At 39.8% G+C, this 18,163-nt stretch overlaps 1 protein-coding gene across 3 annotated transcripts in view; it reads right to left on the minus strand.

The window, feature by feature from the left end:
• Positions 1–411: 411 nt before the first annotated feature.
• Positions 412–18,163, minus strand: part of WIPF1 (WAS/WASL interacting protein family member 1) — a 114,469-nt gene continuing 96,717 nt past the window's right edge. For 2 of the 3 annotated variants that reach the window (XM_079925263.1, XM_079925262.1), the window contains exons 4-7: positions 15,415–15,543; positions 11,621–12,412; positions 7,719–7,931; positions 6,207–6,983 (exon numbers count right to left, since the gene is read on the minus strand). In XM_079925263.1, the coding sequence (XP_079781389.1) occupies positions 6,793–6,983; positions 7,719–7,931; positions 11,621–12,412; positions 15,415–15,543 (1,325 nt within the window). In that variant the 3' untranslated portion in view covers positions 6,207–6,792. Of the gene's footprint in view, positions 3,474–6,206; positions 6,984–7,718; positions 7,932–11,620; positions 12,413–15,414; positions 15,544–18,163 lie in introns of those variants that run through there. The other variant, XM_079925264.1, reaches the window with a different exon arrangement.

Here is an 18,163-nt window from a genome sequence, read left to right on the forward strand (position 1 = left end):
TGTTTAAGTTCAGTTTGCAAATCATTTTTTTTTTTTATTTTAGAAATACAGTAATTGTCCAAAAAAACCCTCCAAAACAGAAAAACTATCAGGCCTCCTAAATTCCCATTGGCCTTTCCTTGTTTATCAGTGTCAGTGATAATCTTTGTAATTACATCTTCCATTGCTTCCACCATCCATCCTTTACTTCAGAGTAGAAGCAGCATTTGCCTCAAGGAAGCAGACTACAGATTTTGACTAAAATGCAAGTTCTCAGGAAATCAAGGGGATTAGAAAGTGGATGCACTGAATATTTACTTACTTTGTGGATCTTCTTCTTCTTCTTTTTTTTTTGAGTTTGTCTTTCTTTACCAGAGTATAAAGCAGAAAACAGACACTTGCTTTTTCATTTATTTATATTTGTATAGAGAGTACTTAAAATAAAACCCACCAGATGACAGTCTTATCATTCTGCATTTATTTATTGTCTGGCTAACTTACAAAGACACAGATGTCTAGGGTAGGTCCTACCCCACCATATAAACTACCCTGATGACATAGGTACCAAAATGTGCATGTTTACATAATGCAGTGGTATGAAAAACATTTTCTTTCTTTACAGCCCCTGACTATAAATAGGGAAAAATTAATTTCATGCCAGAAAATTTTGGGCACTTTAACAGTCATCACATTTCTGCTACTAAAATAACAAAATTGGTATTACAAGTTAAACTATAAAGGCCTAACAGTTCTTACAAATATGCAAATAATCTGCTACTTAGACATAAAAAGTCAATTTCTTGCAAATCACCAAGTAAGGCACCACTGGATTAAACATTTTTCTTGGTTTTTACTAAATAAAATGCATATTGAAATAAATACTGAACACTGAATTTTAATACTGTAATACATTTCATTATAAAATATGTGAATATTAAGATACTGTATTGCATCTTGAATACATTTATCTGGAAATTTTATGGGGAAAAAACATATGTAAGCTCTGGTTTCAGGGAAGTAACTATTAATTTTTGTGATCTGCCATAGTTGACGATTTTAGCATAGAACCTCATTCAAACTTTGGGATGTGATTAGGTTTCTAACTTTCAAAGAAAGGGTGTACATGTATTAATGGAATATTCACTTAAAAAATACATTTTAAAACATCTCTATCCTGGATGAATAGCAACTTTGAGCTGTGACCCTGCTTCAAACTTAGGATGGTATCTGCAAAATTGGGATATATAAGGAAATTGGCCATACTTACTACACTTTACAAAATTCAGACCCATTTTCTTTGGGTCAGACTTTTCTCTGCCATATTTGCTAGGAAGGCCCAACTCCATCTTTTCTGAAGTGGGTCATTAGGCTTTATCATAGGGATTTTTACCAACTATTGATATCTGATCAAAGAATTCAAAATAAGATGCTGCTGCTATATTACCAAAATATTAGAGATTAAAAACTTTTTTTGAAAATACTTTGCCAAGCTTGTTACACCTTTATGTTTCTTGATTTTCTTTGGGTAAAGGCCCTCAAGTGAACGTATGAAAGACAAATTAATGGTGGTGGGCGGGGAACCCAAATTCTCTAATGTACTTAATAAGCCCAGGACTTTGGCAAGGAAAGTTATAAAAATACAACAGATTCAAATGGGCAACTTCATAAGTTATTAGACATCCCATTATTAGAACTCTAAGTTCTTTTGCTTTTATATAAATGAAACATTTATTCTATAAATAGGAATGCTTCTTTCAAATTTTTCTTTGGATTGATTTCTTGTTAGCATCTCCCAGTAATACATGAACAATTCACTGAAACCATAATACAAAGTTTAGGTAGATATACATATACATATATAGCTGTGAACTTTAAAAAAATAAGTAATGGTAAATTTTAAACATAATTAACCATATAAAACATCTAAATGGAAATCTTTTTTTCCAAGTGTATAGCTAGATTTAAAAGTCCCAGTAAAGTTTTGTAAACAAAACCATACAAAAAGGGCAAGGCTGGCTCATCCCTATGGTCCTCTGGGGGAGCTTTATTTGCATAGATCCAAGGCAAATGATTCTCCCAGAAAGATTCAAAACAAGTTCCCTCCAATTTCCTGCAGCAGTCTCTTTCTCTCAACCCCATAATCACCAGATTTAGATTTTTAGAGTTTTGTCCATCAACTCAAAACTGTCCCCTTCTTCCACATTTCTGATTTGCTACCTTTCCCTGACTTTCCCCACAACTATGGAGCCTATGAGCCTCCTGCCCTAAGGAGCACGCTGAGCTGGAGAGGAATGAAGCCACTTCCCATGCATAAGGCAGGAGGCCAACCGACAGATGAGCTCAAGGCAGCTGCTTCTAAGCCCCAGAGCCCCAACTGGCTTTCAGTTTCTCTCCAATGGCTTTATTCCACATGACTGTAAACCCTATTATATCAATTTCTGACCTTGGTACTGTGAAGCAACATCTGCATACAGATTTCCAGGGAAGAGGGAAATAAGGGAGAAAAATCTAAGGAAAGCTGTTTGCCAAACAAGGTGTTGGGTCCTAACTTTATTTTTAGTTACCTCTTGAATTGCTAAAGCTCATCTTGCTTTTTCGTTTTTTAAACAAGAGGTTTTTGCACTAGCCTCTATCTTCTGGACCTGTGCTGTCCAACATGGAAGCCACCAACCATGTGTGGCTATTGAGCATTTGCAATGTGACAAGTCTGAATGGAGATGTGTTCTAAGTGTAAAATACATACCAGATTTTGAAGACTTAGTACCAAAAAAAGAATATAAAATATCTCATTAAAATTGTTATATTGATTGCAGGTTGAAATGATATTTTGGATGTCGGTTAAATAAAATATATTAAAGTTAATTTCACCTATTTTCCTTTTTAATGTGGCTACTAGAAATTGTAAAATTGTATATGTGGCTCACACTATATTTCTATTGGACAGCTCTGTCCAAGACGGCCAAAGATTGGACAGCCTGTAACTGCAAACATTTCATATAAGCAACTTGCTTAGGTGGTCTGTGGTTCATGGAAACAGGAGGCCAAACATGCAAAAAAGGCATGGAAGCAAACAGCTCTCAGGGACCTTAATATCGTGATCTGTAGCAAAAAAGCAGTGAATGTTTGAATTTCATGGGTTGAAAGCTGGGACACAATTCATCGCTGCCTACTTGCCACAAAAGCCTATACTGATCCCCAAAGCAGCCAACAGGCTATAGCTGAAGCAAGCAATAGCTTTAAGAATATACACAATATAAAAAGCGAGGTGCATTTCTTTACTGCATACACACCCTGCACACATGCATTCCCACATCACCTCCCTTCTTCCCTATTGCCATCATGAAGGGGACAAGGGAAGACAAGAGAAGGAGGGTGTGCGACTTGGACAGCAACAGCAGAAGGAGCTCTTGGGCTTGGGTGGAGAAGAGCAGGCAAGGATCACCTCGGGATAGGAGGAAGGGGTGGGGCACCCCTTTCTCTTCGGTTGGATCCACCTTGATGAAAAAATAGACAAAATATAAATTTTGGTTAGAAAGCTTATGTTCTCACTGTAAAACTTAAGAATGGTTGCAAAAGAACCCACTACACGCCCCCCGCCATGATCAAGGCTGTAAATAACTTGCACATGTGCATGAGAGATGAGGGGGAAGAAGCAAGTAAGGATCTGAACAAATTTTACTAGAGAAGGATGACCTACCACTGGCTACCAAGTACTTGTGCGAACTTAAAGTTTTTAAAAAGTCACTTTTTTTCTCTTCACGTAGTATGTGTGATTATACATTACATATAATATATATATTATAGATTGAGAAAATACGGATGAGAAAAACAAAACAAAAATTCACCAATGCTTTTACCACCCAGAGATAACCAATAACATTATATGTATATTTTCCATATATAAACAGTTCCCTTTTTCCTTCCAAAAACAGGATCATATATAGTCCATTTGAACATTTTTCAAAGTCATTACTCTTTACAAATATAATTGTTAATGACACATTGCATTCTATTATATAAGTATACTGTAGTTTATTTATCTAATCATTCCCCTTTTTTTGGGCATTTAGATATCTTCTAATTTCTAAACAATGCTTTTTTGATAGCAGCCATCCTAATAGGTGTAAAGTGGTAGTTTTATTTGTAGTTTTATTTGTGTTTTCCTAATGATTAGTGATGTTGAGCATCTTTTTATGTGCTTATTGGCAAGCTGTATATCTTATTTCAAGAAATATCTGTGCAGGTATTCAACCATTTTAAAAATTGGGTTGTTTTGTTGTTGTTGAATTGTAGGAATTCTTTATGTATTCCAGATATTAACCTTTTATCAGATATATGATTTGCAAATATTTTATCCCATTTCATGGGTTTTCTCTTCACTCTATTGATAGTGTTCTTTTAAAAACTATGCATATTCATGGGCTGTCAGCATGCCATAACTAGGTTTAAAATCCATTCACAATTAAAAAATTCATTTGTCCCATGCACATTTTGTTTTGAGGATCTAACAGGTGTTAGGCATGAAACCAGGTGCTCAGATGCTGTGAGTAGGTCTACCAGGGACTTGAGTCAATGGAGTAGGTCTGCTAAGGCCACAGTTCTGATACTCAGGTGGACTGGCATTGATGGATTCCTCAGCAGGCCACCACTTCCCTGACAGCAACCAAAGTAGCCCACTTAGGGATTCCTGAGTTAGAACAAATCTCTGAGCAAGGGGAGGAGTTAGAGGAAAACAGTGGCAGTCCATTACCTTGCCTCTTCCTGTTTTTATCCCAACCAAGTCTTTTCTTGGGCAGGGACCTGAGGAAAGACTCATCTGTGTGTAAATCAGCTATCTGTCATGGAGACTTGACTGTCAATTGACACACCACAAATGTTGAGCAAAACAAGGGCTGGCCTTGTGCAAAGCTGCAATTAGGAGGCACTGTTCAGGGCTGTCTGGGTGCCCTACCAGGTAGTGGGCCTGGAGGCTGAGGCAGGTACAGGAGCAGGATAAAACCACTCCATAGTACTTTTTTTGTGTTAGAGAGATGATCCATTATCATTATAAAATATTAAACATGCCCAATGCTAGAAATATTTTTTTAAAGCTACAAAAACATTTTTGGAGGGCTGTGGAAATTAATTTACCGATCTAAGAAATATTTTTAAATGCTGCTGTATTTCAAGCTCTGTGCCACTTTCAGAAGATGCAGTAGTGAGCAGGGCCTAGTTCCAGTTCTCAAGCTGTGGACAGTCATAAAGACAGGAAGTTGGGGGGAAGGAATGTGTTCAGCTATTAAATTAAAAATCTAGAGGGGCTGGGGAGGATGGCTCTGTTATTGACGTAAATATACAAATAGCACAGAGTGGGGTGGGGGAAGAGAACTCGAGGATGCTGTTCCTACGTGAAGACTTTTTCACCAAAAATTTCAACCACCAACTCTTGTATGATAATTTTATTACAGTTATACCTCTTTTATTAGGCATCATCTAGAATGCAGTATTCCACATAAATAAGTTTTTCTAGGAATTAAACTTGTCCTTTCAAGCAGCAATATTCTATTTACTTCTGGCATTTTTTTCAGGGAAATTTTTCTAAAATATTTTCTAATTCTTTGAATTCTTCAACAGAAGCACAAAGCACAATTTGTCTTGTTCTTAATAACCCAACAGAAACAACTGTATTGTCCAGTGCTGTGATACCTAGCAGAGCTCTGTGTTCCTAGCTCCTCCTTTAACCCAAGACTGCCACCTATCTCTTCTCCCCGAAGTCAGTGATTTTGCTTCTAACCAACCTTGACTTCAGCTGATATTAATCTGCTCTAAGGCTGGGAACCAACCAAGCAAAAATTAAGAACTGTGTGTTAAGAAAGAGTCATTAGGCTCAGAGTACATGAAGGAACTCTGCTGGGCAATGAGGACAAGACTAGGATCATGTGACAGTTCTTTGACATGCTCAAACACTTTTTCTCCACTCATTTCTGGCTTGGGAGTTTGGTCTGAAGCTAAGGCTGTTCCAAGATGGGGCCTCATCAGTGATATATGTATATTTCATGCTAATTCTTCCTTAGTTCTATACATTTATTGTTGTGAAATATCAGTTTTTCTATTTCCTCTTCTTGTTCACGTATTTCTTTTCAGTAGGGGAAAACTGATTCACTTCTTTATGGTAGCATTACATCTATAAGGAAAAAAACAATCTAAATGTCCAATAATGGTAAACTAAATTATTATATGCTGACTTGATGGAATTCTGTAGAATAAAAACCATGTGATAAAATAGGGAAGTGTTTACTCAGCAATGTTATATAAATCTCATCAGCAAAACCCATACTCTATAATTATTAAACTGTATAAATTAATCAGAATTAGATGGATAAAAATTAGAAGACAACCTAGTAAAATGAAAATATCTGTTATGTTATGTAGAGAGATTATGGGTATACTTAAAATTTTCATGTAATGCTCTGTAAAGTTATGATTATATTTAAACGATCAAGGCAGTTACAGTGAGTTTTTGTTATAATTAGACATTCTGCCAGTCTCAAAACTAGTAGGAATAGAAGATGGCTCTAATTGTGCCATCTTAGGAAGATCAAAATGGGGAAAGATTGTCCAAACAAGCAAAATAATAAAATTTAACCTACTAGCAAACTAAAGGTATTTTGAGCTTGTAATGACACATTAAAATAATCATTTCTCATATGCATTCTGGATGTCTCCATTTTCCTCAGTGAGTGTAGAAAGGGAGTTTACTAGAGTTTATATGGTTCCAAATCCAGGAGTGATTTCTCTGAAATCGCCCGACTCCAGGCAAGAGACCTGGATTTCCTATACAACCCTCAGTTGTGTATAACCCAGGCTACTCAAGTATGAAGGCATCCAATTGCCCTCGTAGAAATACTCACTCCGGCTTTCATTTCTTGCCAATTTACTGGGATAACTTTTGGTTGTTGGTACATATGGCTCTGGAGGTGGCAAATCAGAAATCGGATGGAAGAAGAATCTGCTTTCCCACTCATCTGAGGGAGAGAAACAAACAATATCTTCAGTAACAGACAATCTTCTCGGAAGACTTATGTAACGAAAGGCACAGAATGAAATACAGAGAGAATGGCAGAGATCGCTTCTGGTTTTATGTCTAGAAGTTTAGAGAAAAGCCGGAAGTGCTACAAATGTCACTGATTAGCACAGCGATAAAATATAGTGGTCTGCATATCAAACCAAAGACAGATCCAGGTGACTTTAACTAGAGTGACTAGGACCCAGCCAGTCCCTCTCAGGAGCTGGGGACTAAGGTTTGGGATGCCTTTCTTAATTATTCCTTCATCAGTGGAAGGAATAACTAGGACCCTCTGATAACAATGGCAGAGATAAGCTGCTCAATATCTGCAGGCCATTGGGCCTCTTACCCACCATGAACTGTTCAGAAAGGTAGGTATAAGGTTAGCTACAAAAATGGTTCTTTTCAGAATTCTGGAACCTCTGGAAAGTTAACCAAAATGAGACTCAAACAAGGAACAGAGAAAAATGATCTGCCTTTTTGGGGAGTGGAGGAAGGGGGATTACTATTTTTCATTTGAAATCATGGTGGGCCCTAGAGTGCTTAGATTAGTGCTGTGCAGTATGATAACAATGAGGGTCACACAAACACGAAATGTTAATGCAAACATACAAACAGACACAAACACACCTGCCATTCAACTGCTGCCCTACTATAGCTTGTACATTTCCAAGGAGCCGGGACCACACCTCACCTTCACATGAAGAGTCTTGGAAGCCGTTTCTAATTGATGTTGATGGTGGAGGTGGGGGAGGCACCCCAGTGCCAGGCCTGTCGGGAGGAAGCGGAGGCCGGGGCCCACTTCTGGGACTGTCTGTTCCACTCCTGGATGGCAACTGAGGGGTGGCAGGCAGGGCCCGAGATGTGCTGCCATTTCTGTTCATTGGAGGAGGTGGTGGGAGAGGGCCTGGAGCAAAAGAAAAATGACATTTAGTGCTATACCTTACACTGTACATTACTATCATCATGGTCATCAACATGCAATTATTGAGTGCCTGCTGGATACATGCCCTTTTACTAGGGAATGTGGAGAAATGGTGGAGAGTTCCTAGGAGGTTTAGCCAAGAAATGATTAGGCGCATATAAGCACAGAAATGCACAAATGTACACACATACGTGGAACAAGTGCACATTGATAGCTAAATGGCTGTTTGGCTTTGAGTTGAGATTGGAGGTGATGCAGTTGACAATGGTAATCATTTGTTTATATTGACAACTGTATACTTTAAAAAACATTTAAAATTCCTTTTAAATAGCTGTTGAACTAATTACTGTGACATGTTACTTATTAAGTAAATGCTGTTTTAAAAATAAGATAGTTATGAACTTATTTTAGGTCTCCAGAGGGACTAAGTTCTTTAAATGCATAGTATTACCGCTAATTATACAAGCATGTTTCTGTGATGCATATGATCTATTTCCAGGCAGAAGGGGGATCAGGAAACCAAACATCAGTTATCCCGAGAACAGTAGGAGTTCCTTCTTGGTTCTTCCTCTCTGGGGAGTCAGATTAACAGAGGGAGTGACAATCAGCTAATCGATGTGCATGGCTGTAAATGCTGGTGCAGTATCCTGACCCTGTGCAGGCTGGTTGTCCTGTGGAACTTGATTTCCTGTCTACGAAAGAACACCTTTCTCACTGCACTGTTGCCAGAAATACTTAGTCAAAAAGCAAATAAAAAGTATTATATAGTATTTGAAACCATGTTTTAAAAATGCAGTGGTGTGGTATAATCAGAAAATTTTAAGTTCTTAGTAAATAATTCAAATTAAATTCTTTTTGATAGTACAAAGGAACATATCTTGCTTTTCCCATCCTCCAAATGCAGAGGCTGTTTGGGTCATGAGTAAATTTTTAAAAAGAAAAAAAGAACTTGAGCATCTCTCATGCAAATCAAAATGGCCTTAGTAATTATTCCTGACCTTCAGTGGTGTGTTCCACTAGCAACATGCTGACATCTTTATGTAAACACAATGTCTTATGGTGCTATAAGTATAAATATGTCTTGTTAATTACAGATTCAGAATCCAACTAGAGGACCTTAAAGTGAATGACCCACCCAGATCTCTGATGGAGGTGGGAGGCATGCCCAGCCCTGGTTCGTCTCTCAAGGAGTCTTCAGTGCCTAATCTGGTAGGGTTTATTCATTGCCCCATCTACTTCTCACTGCTGGAGTCCTAGTTAGTATGAGTAGATTTACTGGGGGGAGAAGTGGCTCACACGCTGTGGGCTTAATGGCAGTGGTAGTACCACCACATAACTGTCACCGAATGCAAACTAGACTTCCAGTACTATGGGGCCTGGTACTACGTAACCTGATCAACTTGATCTCTCTCTCTTTTAAAGTAACTGTTCATGTTCCTTACTCTCCAACCTTCCAGCCCTCTGCTCCAAACCTAGGCAAGCATAACAGAAAACAGATTTCTATTTCCTGTTGGCAGTATAATAATGAAAACGATCATTTGTTGAATGCTACTACATGGGGGGAAGTAAGATAACCACTATACACACTGGTCTCATTTAATTCTTACAACAGCCCCGAGGAGCATCAGGACAGCAGGTGAGGCCTCAGAGGTGTTGGAAGGTTAAAGAGCCCAAATCAGTACACTAATGAGTGGAAGAATAGGATTTGACTCCATTCTGTCAAATTCTAAAACACTCCCCTAACAATGAAGCCAAGCCACCTCTCAAAATATAGATGGCCCTTGATGACTTCTCATAGGTTCCTTATGGAAATGTAAATTGGTGGGAATTTTCTAGAGGCTAATTTGGCAATACCTATGAAATCCATAGTTTACTGTGTACATCCATTGTCCTAGGAATTCCATTCCTAGGACTTCATCCAAAAGAAATACACAGAGACGTGCACAAATATTTGGCTACAAGAATGTATCCCTGCATTATCTGCAATAGCAAAACTCTAGAAATGGCCCGTATGACCACGTGACTAATAAATAAGCCAAGGTACTTTTGTGGGATTTAATATTATGCAGCCATTGAAAGTCAGGTTGTAAAAGAAGAGTTAATCATGTCAGAAAATAATGAGCTAAATTAAATAAAAAGAAAATTAGCAAACAATATATGTAGTATGATACTAATTTTGCAAACATGTATATATATGCATTTAAAAAAGACTGAAAGGGTATATAAACAATGTTATATCTGGATGATGGTGGTGGCAGAATTATAGATGATTTTTATTTTCATTATACTTTTATGTATTTTGTACAATAAACAGGTATGACTTAATGTAATTGAAAGAAACAACAAATATATATCACTGCCTATCCTATTTGGGGGAATATTTAATCTGTTGATTAAATCATTTGGTAGAACCAAGCAAACAGCTCCTCAGCCATTTTGTGGGAAAATCCATACCTGTTGGATAAGAAGAAAATGATGCATTTCATTCATCTGACTACTTGTTCTTATTTGTTCATTGAAGCATACTTAATGAGCTGCCACAATGTCTAGACTGAATAGACTACCAACTTTTTATATTTGTAGCTGACTCTCCCTGGCAAAGTGGTTTGAAGGAGTGGTTTTCACTTTGCTACACATTACAGGCACCGGGGAGCTTCCAAATATCCTGATGCCCAGTTTGTAACCCAGACCAATGAAACCAGAAATCCTGGGGTAGGAACCCAGGCATGGTGGTTTTTAAAGCTCCCAGGTGATTCCAGTATGTGGTCAAGTTTGAGGACTATTTTAAAAAAGTGTTTATTAGGTTCCTGAGGTCAGGGGGTCAAAGGTCAGTTAGCTTCTCACAGAGCACAAAATGCCCCATTTCCAGACATCCTGTAGGTATGGTAAGGTTAAATTCCAAAACTAGATAGTTCTTCTGAATCCATCAATAACAAACAGAAAACAAACAAGCACCTATTAAAAGTAGGAGAGAGAGTACAGACTCCTCACACTTCATTTCACACTGTGCAGGTTCTCCCCTTAGATCCAGGTTTCCAGCCCTGGGTGGGGACACAGATGGGCTTCAGCAGGTCCTTCAATCCATGAAACAGCAGGCAATTTTGAGTTTATGCTTATGAGCATTTTTATGGAGAGAAGGCCTTATTATACCTTTATCTGATTCTCCAAGGGATCTATGTGTCAGAGATGTGAACAGACAGCAAAATGGACTCTAGTATGTGTCAAAACTTGACCGATGAAGAGAAGTACAGGGGAAGTGCATTCACTCTTAAATAACTGCCCTTCTTGTTGGAATAATGGGCCCTCCTGCAGGAGATGGGTATTTAGTTCCCAGTTAAGACAGCAGAAATTCCCTTTCAGGAGATGTCAGGTAGAGTGGTGAGATGGAAGGTGAGTGAGTGGCCTGTTCTTTATTAACTCGCTTGGGATCATTTCACTTCATTGGTTACTTAGTCTCCTCACTTCTGAAACGAGGACAGAAGTATGGGTCCCACTCTCTTCAGAGGTTATGTGAGGCCAAGAGGAAATCATATGGGTTATGTGTCACTTCCAAGGTCAAAGCAGCCCAAGAGTTCACTTAAGCTTTTGTTGGGCTCTCTTCGTGTGCAGTTGGTAGTGACTTCTGGGCTGGCTGGGTCACAGGGGCACAACTCACCGCGCTCTGGCCATACCTGATCTGCCCGGTGGGTCCCTCACTGGAGGAGGGGGTCTCTCGCTGGGCGGGGGAGGAAGAGGTCCCGACCGCCCAGGTGAAGGTAAGGGAGGCGCAGATGATGACGACGACGAGGACGACGAGAGGGACAGGTTCCGCTGTGGGAGCCTCGGGATTTCGTCGCCGCCGCCCCCGCCACCGGACCCTGGGGGCACTGGGGGAGGGCCCGGCCGGCTGGGGGGCAGGGGCGGGGCCTGCGCGGAGGGGGAAGGCCGCGGGGTGGAGGGCACCGGGGGCTTGCTGTTCTGAGGGGGAGGCGGAGGGACGGCCTCCCTGTGGATGGGGGGCCTGCTGCCCACTGGAGGGGGCGGAGGAGGGGGTTTGTCATCCAAGGCCCTGCTCGGGGTAGGGGGGAGGGGAGGCCGGTTGGAGAAGGGCGAGGAGGAGCCTGACGGGGTCTGGCGGGTGGAGCCTCCCCCGAAAGCAGCCCCTCGGTTTCCGGGGAGAGGGGGAGGAGTCGGCCCGGGGCTGGGCTGCCTGGGGGCCCCGGGCACTAGGGTGGACCCCCGGTTGTGCAGACTTGACTGAACGGGTCTTGGAGTATTAGGCACTGGAGGCGGAATGTTATCAGGCTTCGCGCCCACGTCGGGCCTCGGGGGAGGCATTCGGTTCCTCTGAGGTTCTGGAGGTCCGCTTCTGTGGCCTGGAGAAGGCACAGGGAACCTCCCTGGGCCACTTGGGGGCGAGAAAGGTTTGGCAGATGTCGGTCTTCCTCCTGGTGGCAAAATCGGGGGTCGGCTCCCTCCAGAATCTGAAGAACAGAAAAAAAAAAATCAGAAAGTTAGGAACCTTAAAGGCAATCAGAGAACTAGAGTAAATTGCCAGCTACTGGAAGCCCTTTCCTAGATGCTGCAAACGACAGGTAACTATTACTTATATAAACTAGGTTTTGTGTGTCCTTCCTGGAAGCAGAGGGACAGATCACAGCTCTCTGTTTCTCTTCTACTCCCAGATTCCACAACCCATCAGCTTTCAAAGGGATTCTGGAGAGCTCTCTTGGCATTATGGATGGACAAGAACCAGGATGAGGTTGGTAAGAGTTCTGGAGACATCCGTTCATTACAAGAGGTCGAGAACAGGATGGCACTGGTACATGGGATTTCTGCTAATGATTTTCTTTTCTCGCCATCACTATCCCTGTCCCCCCACCCTGTACCTCTCAGGTTTGAAAAATAATGTAGCTTTCTTAGATGAAGAAATTAGTTATCCCAATATAAGTTTCTGTATGGGAGGGCTTACCTAGAACCTTTAAAGGTAAATTTCTAAGAGAGAATGGAAAAATATAGTGGAAGAGTTATGATTGAAATAAGAAACTGTCAAAGGAAAAAGAAACTGTCAAAGTTTAAAAGAGTTGACACCAGTGGATGGTCTTAATCTACCAACAAGTAGGCAACTATACAACGTTTTTCCCTACTAGGTCAACTTCCACTTTAATACTGACAGGACAGAACAACCCTACTATTAATACACAATTAATATTCAACTACTTTGGTTCAACAAAGGGAAGAGCTAAAGAGGAACCAAAGTTATGGAAAAACCCAAACCACCACCCCAGAGTCTCTTAGAACCTAAACTAATTCTTGTAAAATGCTTAGTCTGAAAAAACTTTACCCAGTTCAACTATGAGCTAATTAATATACCAAATATTAACCTGCTATACTATACGTCAGCCATTATTCTAGATGCTAGAGGCAGAGGAGTAAACAAAACAGAAAAGATCTGGCTCTCTTGTAGTTTATGTTCTTCTGGGGGAGATAAACAAAAAACCAGTAAACATAAATATTTTCAGATAGTTATAAGGACTAAAAAGAAACTAAAATAGGCTGATGAGATGAAGGATGCCCAGAGAGGCCAGGTTAGATGGGGGTGGCCCTTCTGAGGATGTGACATTTGAGCTAAGGCCCGCCATGGAGAGGAGGAAGAGAAGTGCTTCAGTCAGGGCCAGCAGGTGCAAAGACCCTGAGGTGGAAATGAGCTTCAGGTTAAAAAACCAAGGCTTTTATGTGTGGGGGGCACAGTGAGCATGGAGGAGAACCCTACGAAATGCAGCCTGAGTGGCTGGCAGGGGCCGGGTCATAGAGAGCCTTGTCGGCCAGAAGGCGTTCAGATTTTATCCAAGGCACGATGAGAGACATCTGGCTGGATTTATGAACTCTAGAAAGAATTTTTTATTTTGACTTTAGCACTAGACATGAGCTATATTTTCCTTGACTGTGTGGTATAGTTCTATGTCACCAACTTGTGATAAGTTTTACCTTCCAAATTTGGATTAAAGGTGCAGTTACTATCCACATATACGTTACAGGGATGGGACCCATTATGCAGATAGTATACTATGCAAATACTGTAGCATTTTGTGTACTAACTTAAATTCCATCTTCATTTCATTGTTTTACTTCCAGTTGTCTTTTGCCTGAATTTCTTCACCTACTGTTAAAGTACTGAATGTATACATTTGTCAGTTGCCTCAAGTCCTTTCAGTGGGTTTTAAATAAACAAATTTAAATGCAGGCCTGGCAAGATAGAATCTCTCATATTCTTGAGTCTCCTTCTAGATGTTGACAATCCAAAACTAAAATAGCCAGGTAACCCTGAGGATTCAGTGACTTTATCTTCATATGAATGTGACAGTTTCACACTTTCCCAGTGGACATTTTAAAAGACCATGGAATTAGAAATAAAATTCTTCTAACACAGTAAACATTAAAAAGTAAAGTTTCATGGGGAAATTTCTTGAGCTTCTGTCATAGTCAGGGGAGAGCCTCACACACTCTGTAAGGTATTTTATTTAGGCATGACCAGGTTTAACTTTTTTCTGTGCCATCGTGTTCACAGACAATCCTGTAGGACTCATTTCCATGGCTTCCTGCAGAGAATACTTAGAATCACTAGTTCTAAAATGCCACATGTCAGGCAAAACACCTTTTTAGGTTTTGTGAGATACGTAATTATATTTCATATGACATGCTCCATTGTGTATTTGAAAAGAGACCCACAAGTATTTACTACACTCAACAGGTGGGTCAGACTACCTCACAAAGAAAGCTGAATCTGCCAGGTCACCAGGCAGAGTTTCCAGGGGTGGCAAGTCCCATTTGCTCCTTCCTTTTCTTCCCACTCTAGCTTACCCTTTAGAAAAGTACAAAAAAGTACAAGTTACCCCAAGGACACTGGGCAAATATTTAACAGCTCGATGGAGCTGTCTGATCCTGATTTAAAAAGAAAAAAAAAAAAGATGCTAAATAGAGTCCCTCTTTTTGTAAAAAAATTATTTCATTTATTTTTGGCGGCGTTGGGTCTTTGTTGCTGTGCGCAGGCTTCCTCTAGTTGCAGCGAGCGGGGGCTACTCTTCGTTGTGGTGCGCGGACTTCTCATTGCAGAGCGGCTTCTCTTGTTGCGGAGCACAGGCTCTAGGTGTGCGGGCTTCAGTAGTTGTGGCACGTAGGCTCAGTAGTTGTGGCTCGCAGACTCTAGAGCACAGGCTCAGTAGTTGTGGAGAACGGGCTTAGTTGCTCTGTGGCATGTGGGATCTTCCTGGACCAGGGCTTGAACCCATGTCCCCTGTGTTGGCAGGCGGATTCTTAACCACCGTGCCACCAGGAAAGTCCCTTGAGTCCCTCTTATAAAACAGTGTTAACATTTCAAGAAATCTAAAATGTTTCACAGGGCACAATGCCTTAGAGGGGATGCCAAGTCTCAAAACCGCCAGACTCAGCCTGGTCTTCAGTAACTAAGGAAGGAAACTCTCCTTACCACTCTCCCTGTTGGCTGTGGATCTCAGCTTTGGCATCCCAGCCTGGAACAGTCCTCCCAAACCGGGTGGTCCACCCCCTCCAAAACTCCCACTGCCGCCTCCGCCACCACCACCAGCTCCTTTAGGTTCTGCAGAAGGAAGAAAACACAGCCTTTACACATGTATGAAGACACCACCAGAGAACTTTACCAGTCCTCGCCCAAGTAAACAATCACAATATAACAGGGAGCTGGCAGAACCTAAGCCCATGGTGGACACCTGGAATTTCATTAAAGGGTAGGACTTTTAAGGATTCACCCTATCCTCCGTCAGAAAAGCAGAGGGTTCTTTCTACTCCAGGGCAGTCGCAAGCCCAGAGGTAGAAGAATCAGTAATAGATAATGACTTTCCCCTGCTTGGCTGGCTGCCACATGAGTTAATATCTATTGTGTATCATAGGATTTGGTAAATAAAAGTATCTTCAAAGAAAGAAAGTCTTAAGGGAGGAGATGCAATAAAAGGTGAGAAGAAAGGAAACAGTAAGAATAAAGGAGAAGAAAATAAAATATCCCATAATTTTGCTTCATTGAAATACCCACTTTTTTGGTGTATTTTTCCCTGCCAGGTTTTGGTGTTTTTTTTTTGTTTTTTCATTTTACATATTTTTTCTCACGACCAAATTCACTACATAGTTTTCAGCCTGCTTTTTTCAGTCAATACTTTATTGTTAGCATTTCCCATGTCACTAAATATTTTTTGAAAACATGAGTTTAAAGGATTGCATTGTGTTTTAGAACACTGAATGTACTGTAATTTATTTATCCATCTACCTATTTGATGGCCTTCCGGGTTGATTTCAATTTTTTAATATCATAAAACCCAACAGTAGACTTTAACATGTTTTAAATCTTTGCAACTTGAGACGATGCAAAGATTTTGTTTTATTTTGCATTTGTTGCCAAAAAACTGTGAAAGATTTCAAAATAGGCAAACAAGAAAACAAGAAAAAAAAGGAAGAAGAAGAAAGAAAAAGATTACTAAGTATCCAGTCTAGCCTTCTGGGTTATTTCCCATTGCCTTTGAGCTAGTCTGCAACTCTATTAAATTGTACAAAACTGATAATAATGCAAATGATATTTGTCCATAGAAATGCATATTGGTTGTGTTCAGTGTCATGCAATTGATTGACCTGTTTTGCACCTATTTGTAAATTCATTTCAACACTCACCTGCCTACATATGTGTGGTACTTCGAATTCTCCTTTGAATTGATAACATTATATTGGTTCCCTCATTAATTAATGAGCTAAATAAAATCTTTGATACATGTTTATTTTATATCTGTATTAGAGCCATGATTATACCCTCTTTAAAAAACTGTCTCTTAACAACTTATGTATGTATATATGTTTTATGAGGTTAAGTACTGTTTAAAGTTCTACCCCTGGAAAACCTTGTTGAGTCTTTGGTAAGTATTACACGAGATCTACACATTAATCTGGGAGAACTGACACTTTCATGATATTTAGACTTTATGGAAACCTGGTATATTTTCCCATGTCTTCTGATTTATTCAGTAAAGTTTTGTAATTTTCATGATGTGGGTCACCCATAGTTCTTTTAGAGTCACTTCAAATACATTTTTGTTTGTTGAAATTATGAAAGGAATGTTTTTCCTACTATATTTTGGATTTGGTTATTATTGGCATCAGGAAATTTCATTTGATATCTAATAAATCACTTTCCTGCATTTTCAGAATTAAAATTTATTTTTTACCTTGGATTTTCTAGTAGACAAATGCTCTGCAAATAATAAAGGTAAGGTGTATGCCTTCTTTTCTAAGAGTTGTGTATCTTATTTCTGTTTTATATAAGAAATTACTTTGATGACTGAGCTTCCATAACAGTGTAAGTTATTAATGTTTTATTAATTTAAAGACAATTTATTTTAAAATAATTATAAAGAATAAATATACATTTATATATTTATCTTAAACATAAATTATTAACATTATTAGTATTTTAAAAATAAAGGAAATCATGTTTTGATTTTAATGAGAATGCCTCTAATGTTTCAAAGTTACATTTTTTTTTAAATAAATTTATTTATTTATTTTTGGCTGCACTGGGTCTTCGTTCTTGTGTGCGGGCTTTCTCTAGTTGTGGCGAGCGGGGGCTACTCTTCGTTGTGGTGCATGGGCTTCTCATTGAGGTGGCTTCTCTTGTTGCGGAGCACAGGCTCTAGAGCACAGGCTCAGTAGTTGTGGCGCACGGGCTTAGTTGTTCGGCGGCATGTGGGGGTCTTCCTGGATCAGGGCTCGACCTCGTGTCCCCTGCATTGGCAGGCAGATTCTTAACCACTGCACCACCAGGGAAACCCCCAAGTTACATACTTTGAAATAACTTTTGAAATAACTTTTTTTCCTAAGTATTCGTGGTTAGCAAGGATCCTTCCACTCTGGGTTTTTAAGACTTTCTTATGGCATGGAATTTTATCAAATGCCTATCCAGGATCTGCTGAGATCATTATATGGTTTTCCTTATTTGATATGATGGATATATAGACTTTCTAACATTAAAAATGAGACAAACTCTGGATTTGGTGAATTATTTTTTTTAACATACTATTGAATTAGAGTTTTTGGGGTTTTAGTTAGTATCCTCTCGTCTGTGATCATAAGTGGTCCATAGTAGGGTTTCTTAGCCTTGGAACTACGGACGTTTGGGGGTCAGATAATTCTTTGTTGTGGGTGACCATCTTGTTCCCTGT

This window comes from Stenella coeruleoalba (assembly GCF_951394435.1).
Source record: "Stenella coeruleoalba genome assembly, chromosome: 6".
In the NCBI taxonomy this organism is placed as follows: domain Eukaryota; kingdom Metazoa; phylum Chordata; class Mammalia; order Artiodactyla; family Delphinidae; genus Stenella; species Stenella coeruleoalba.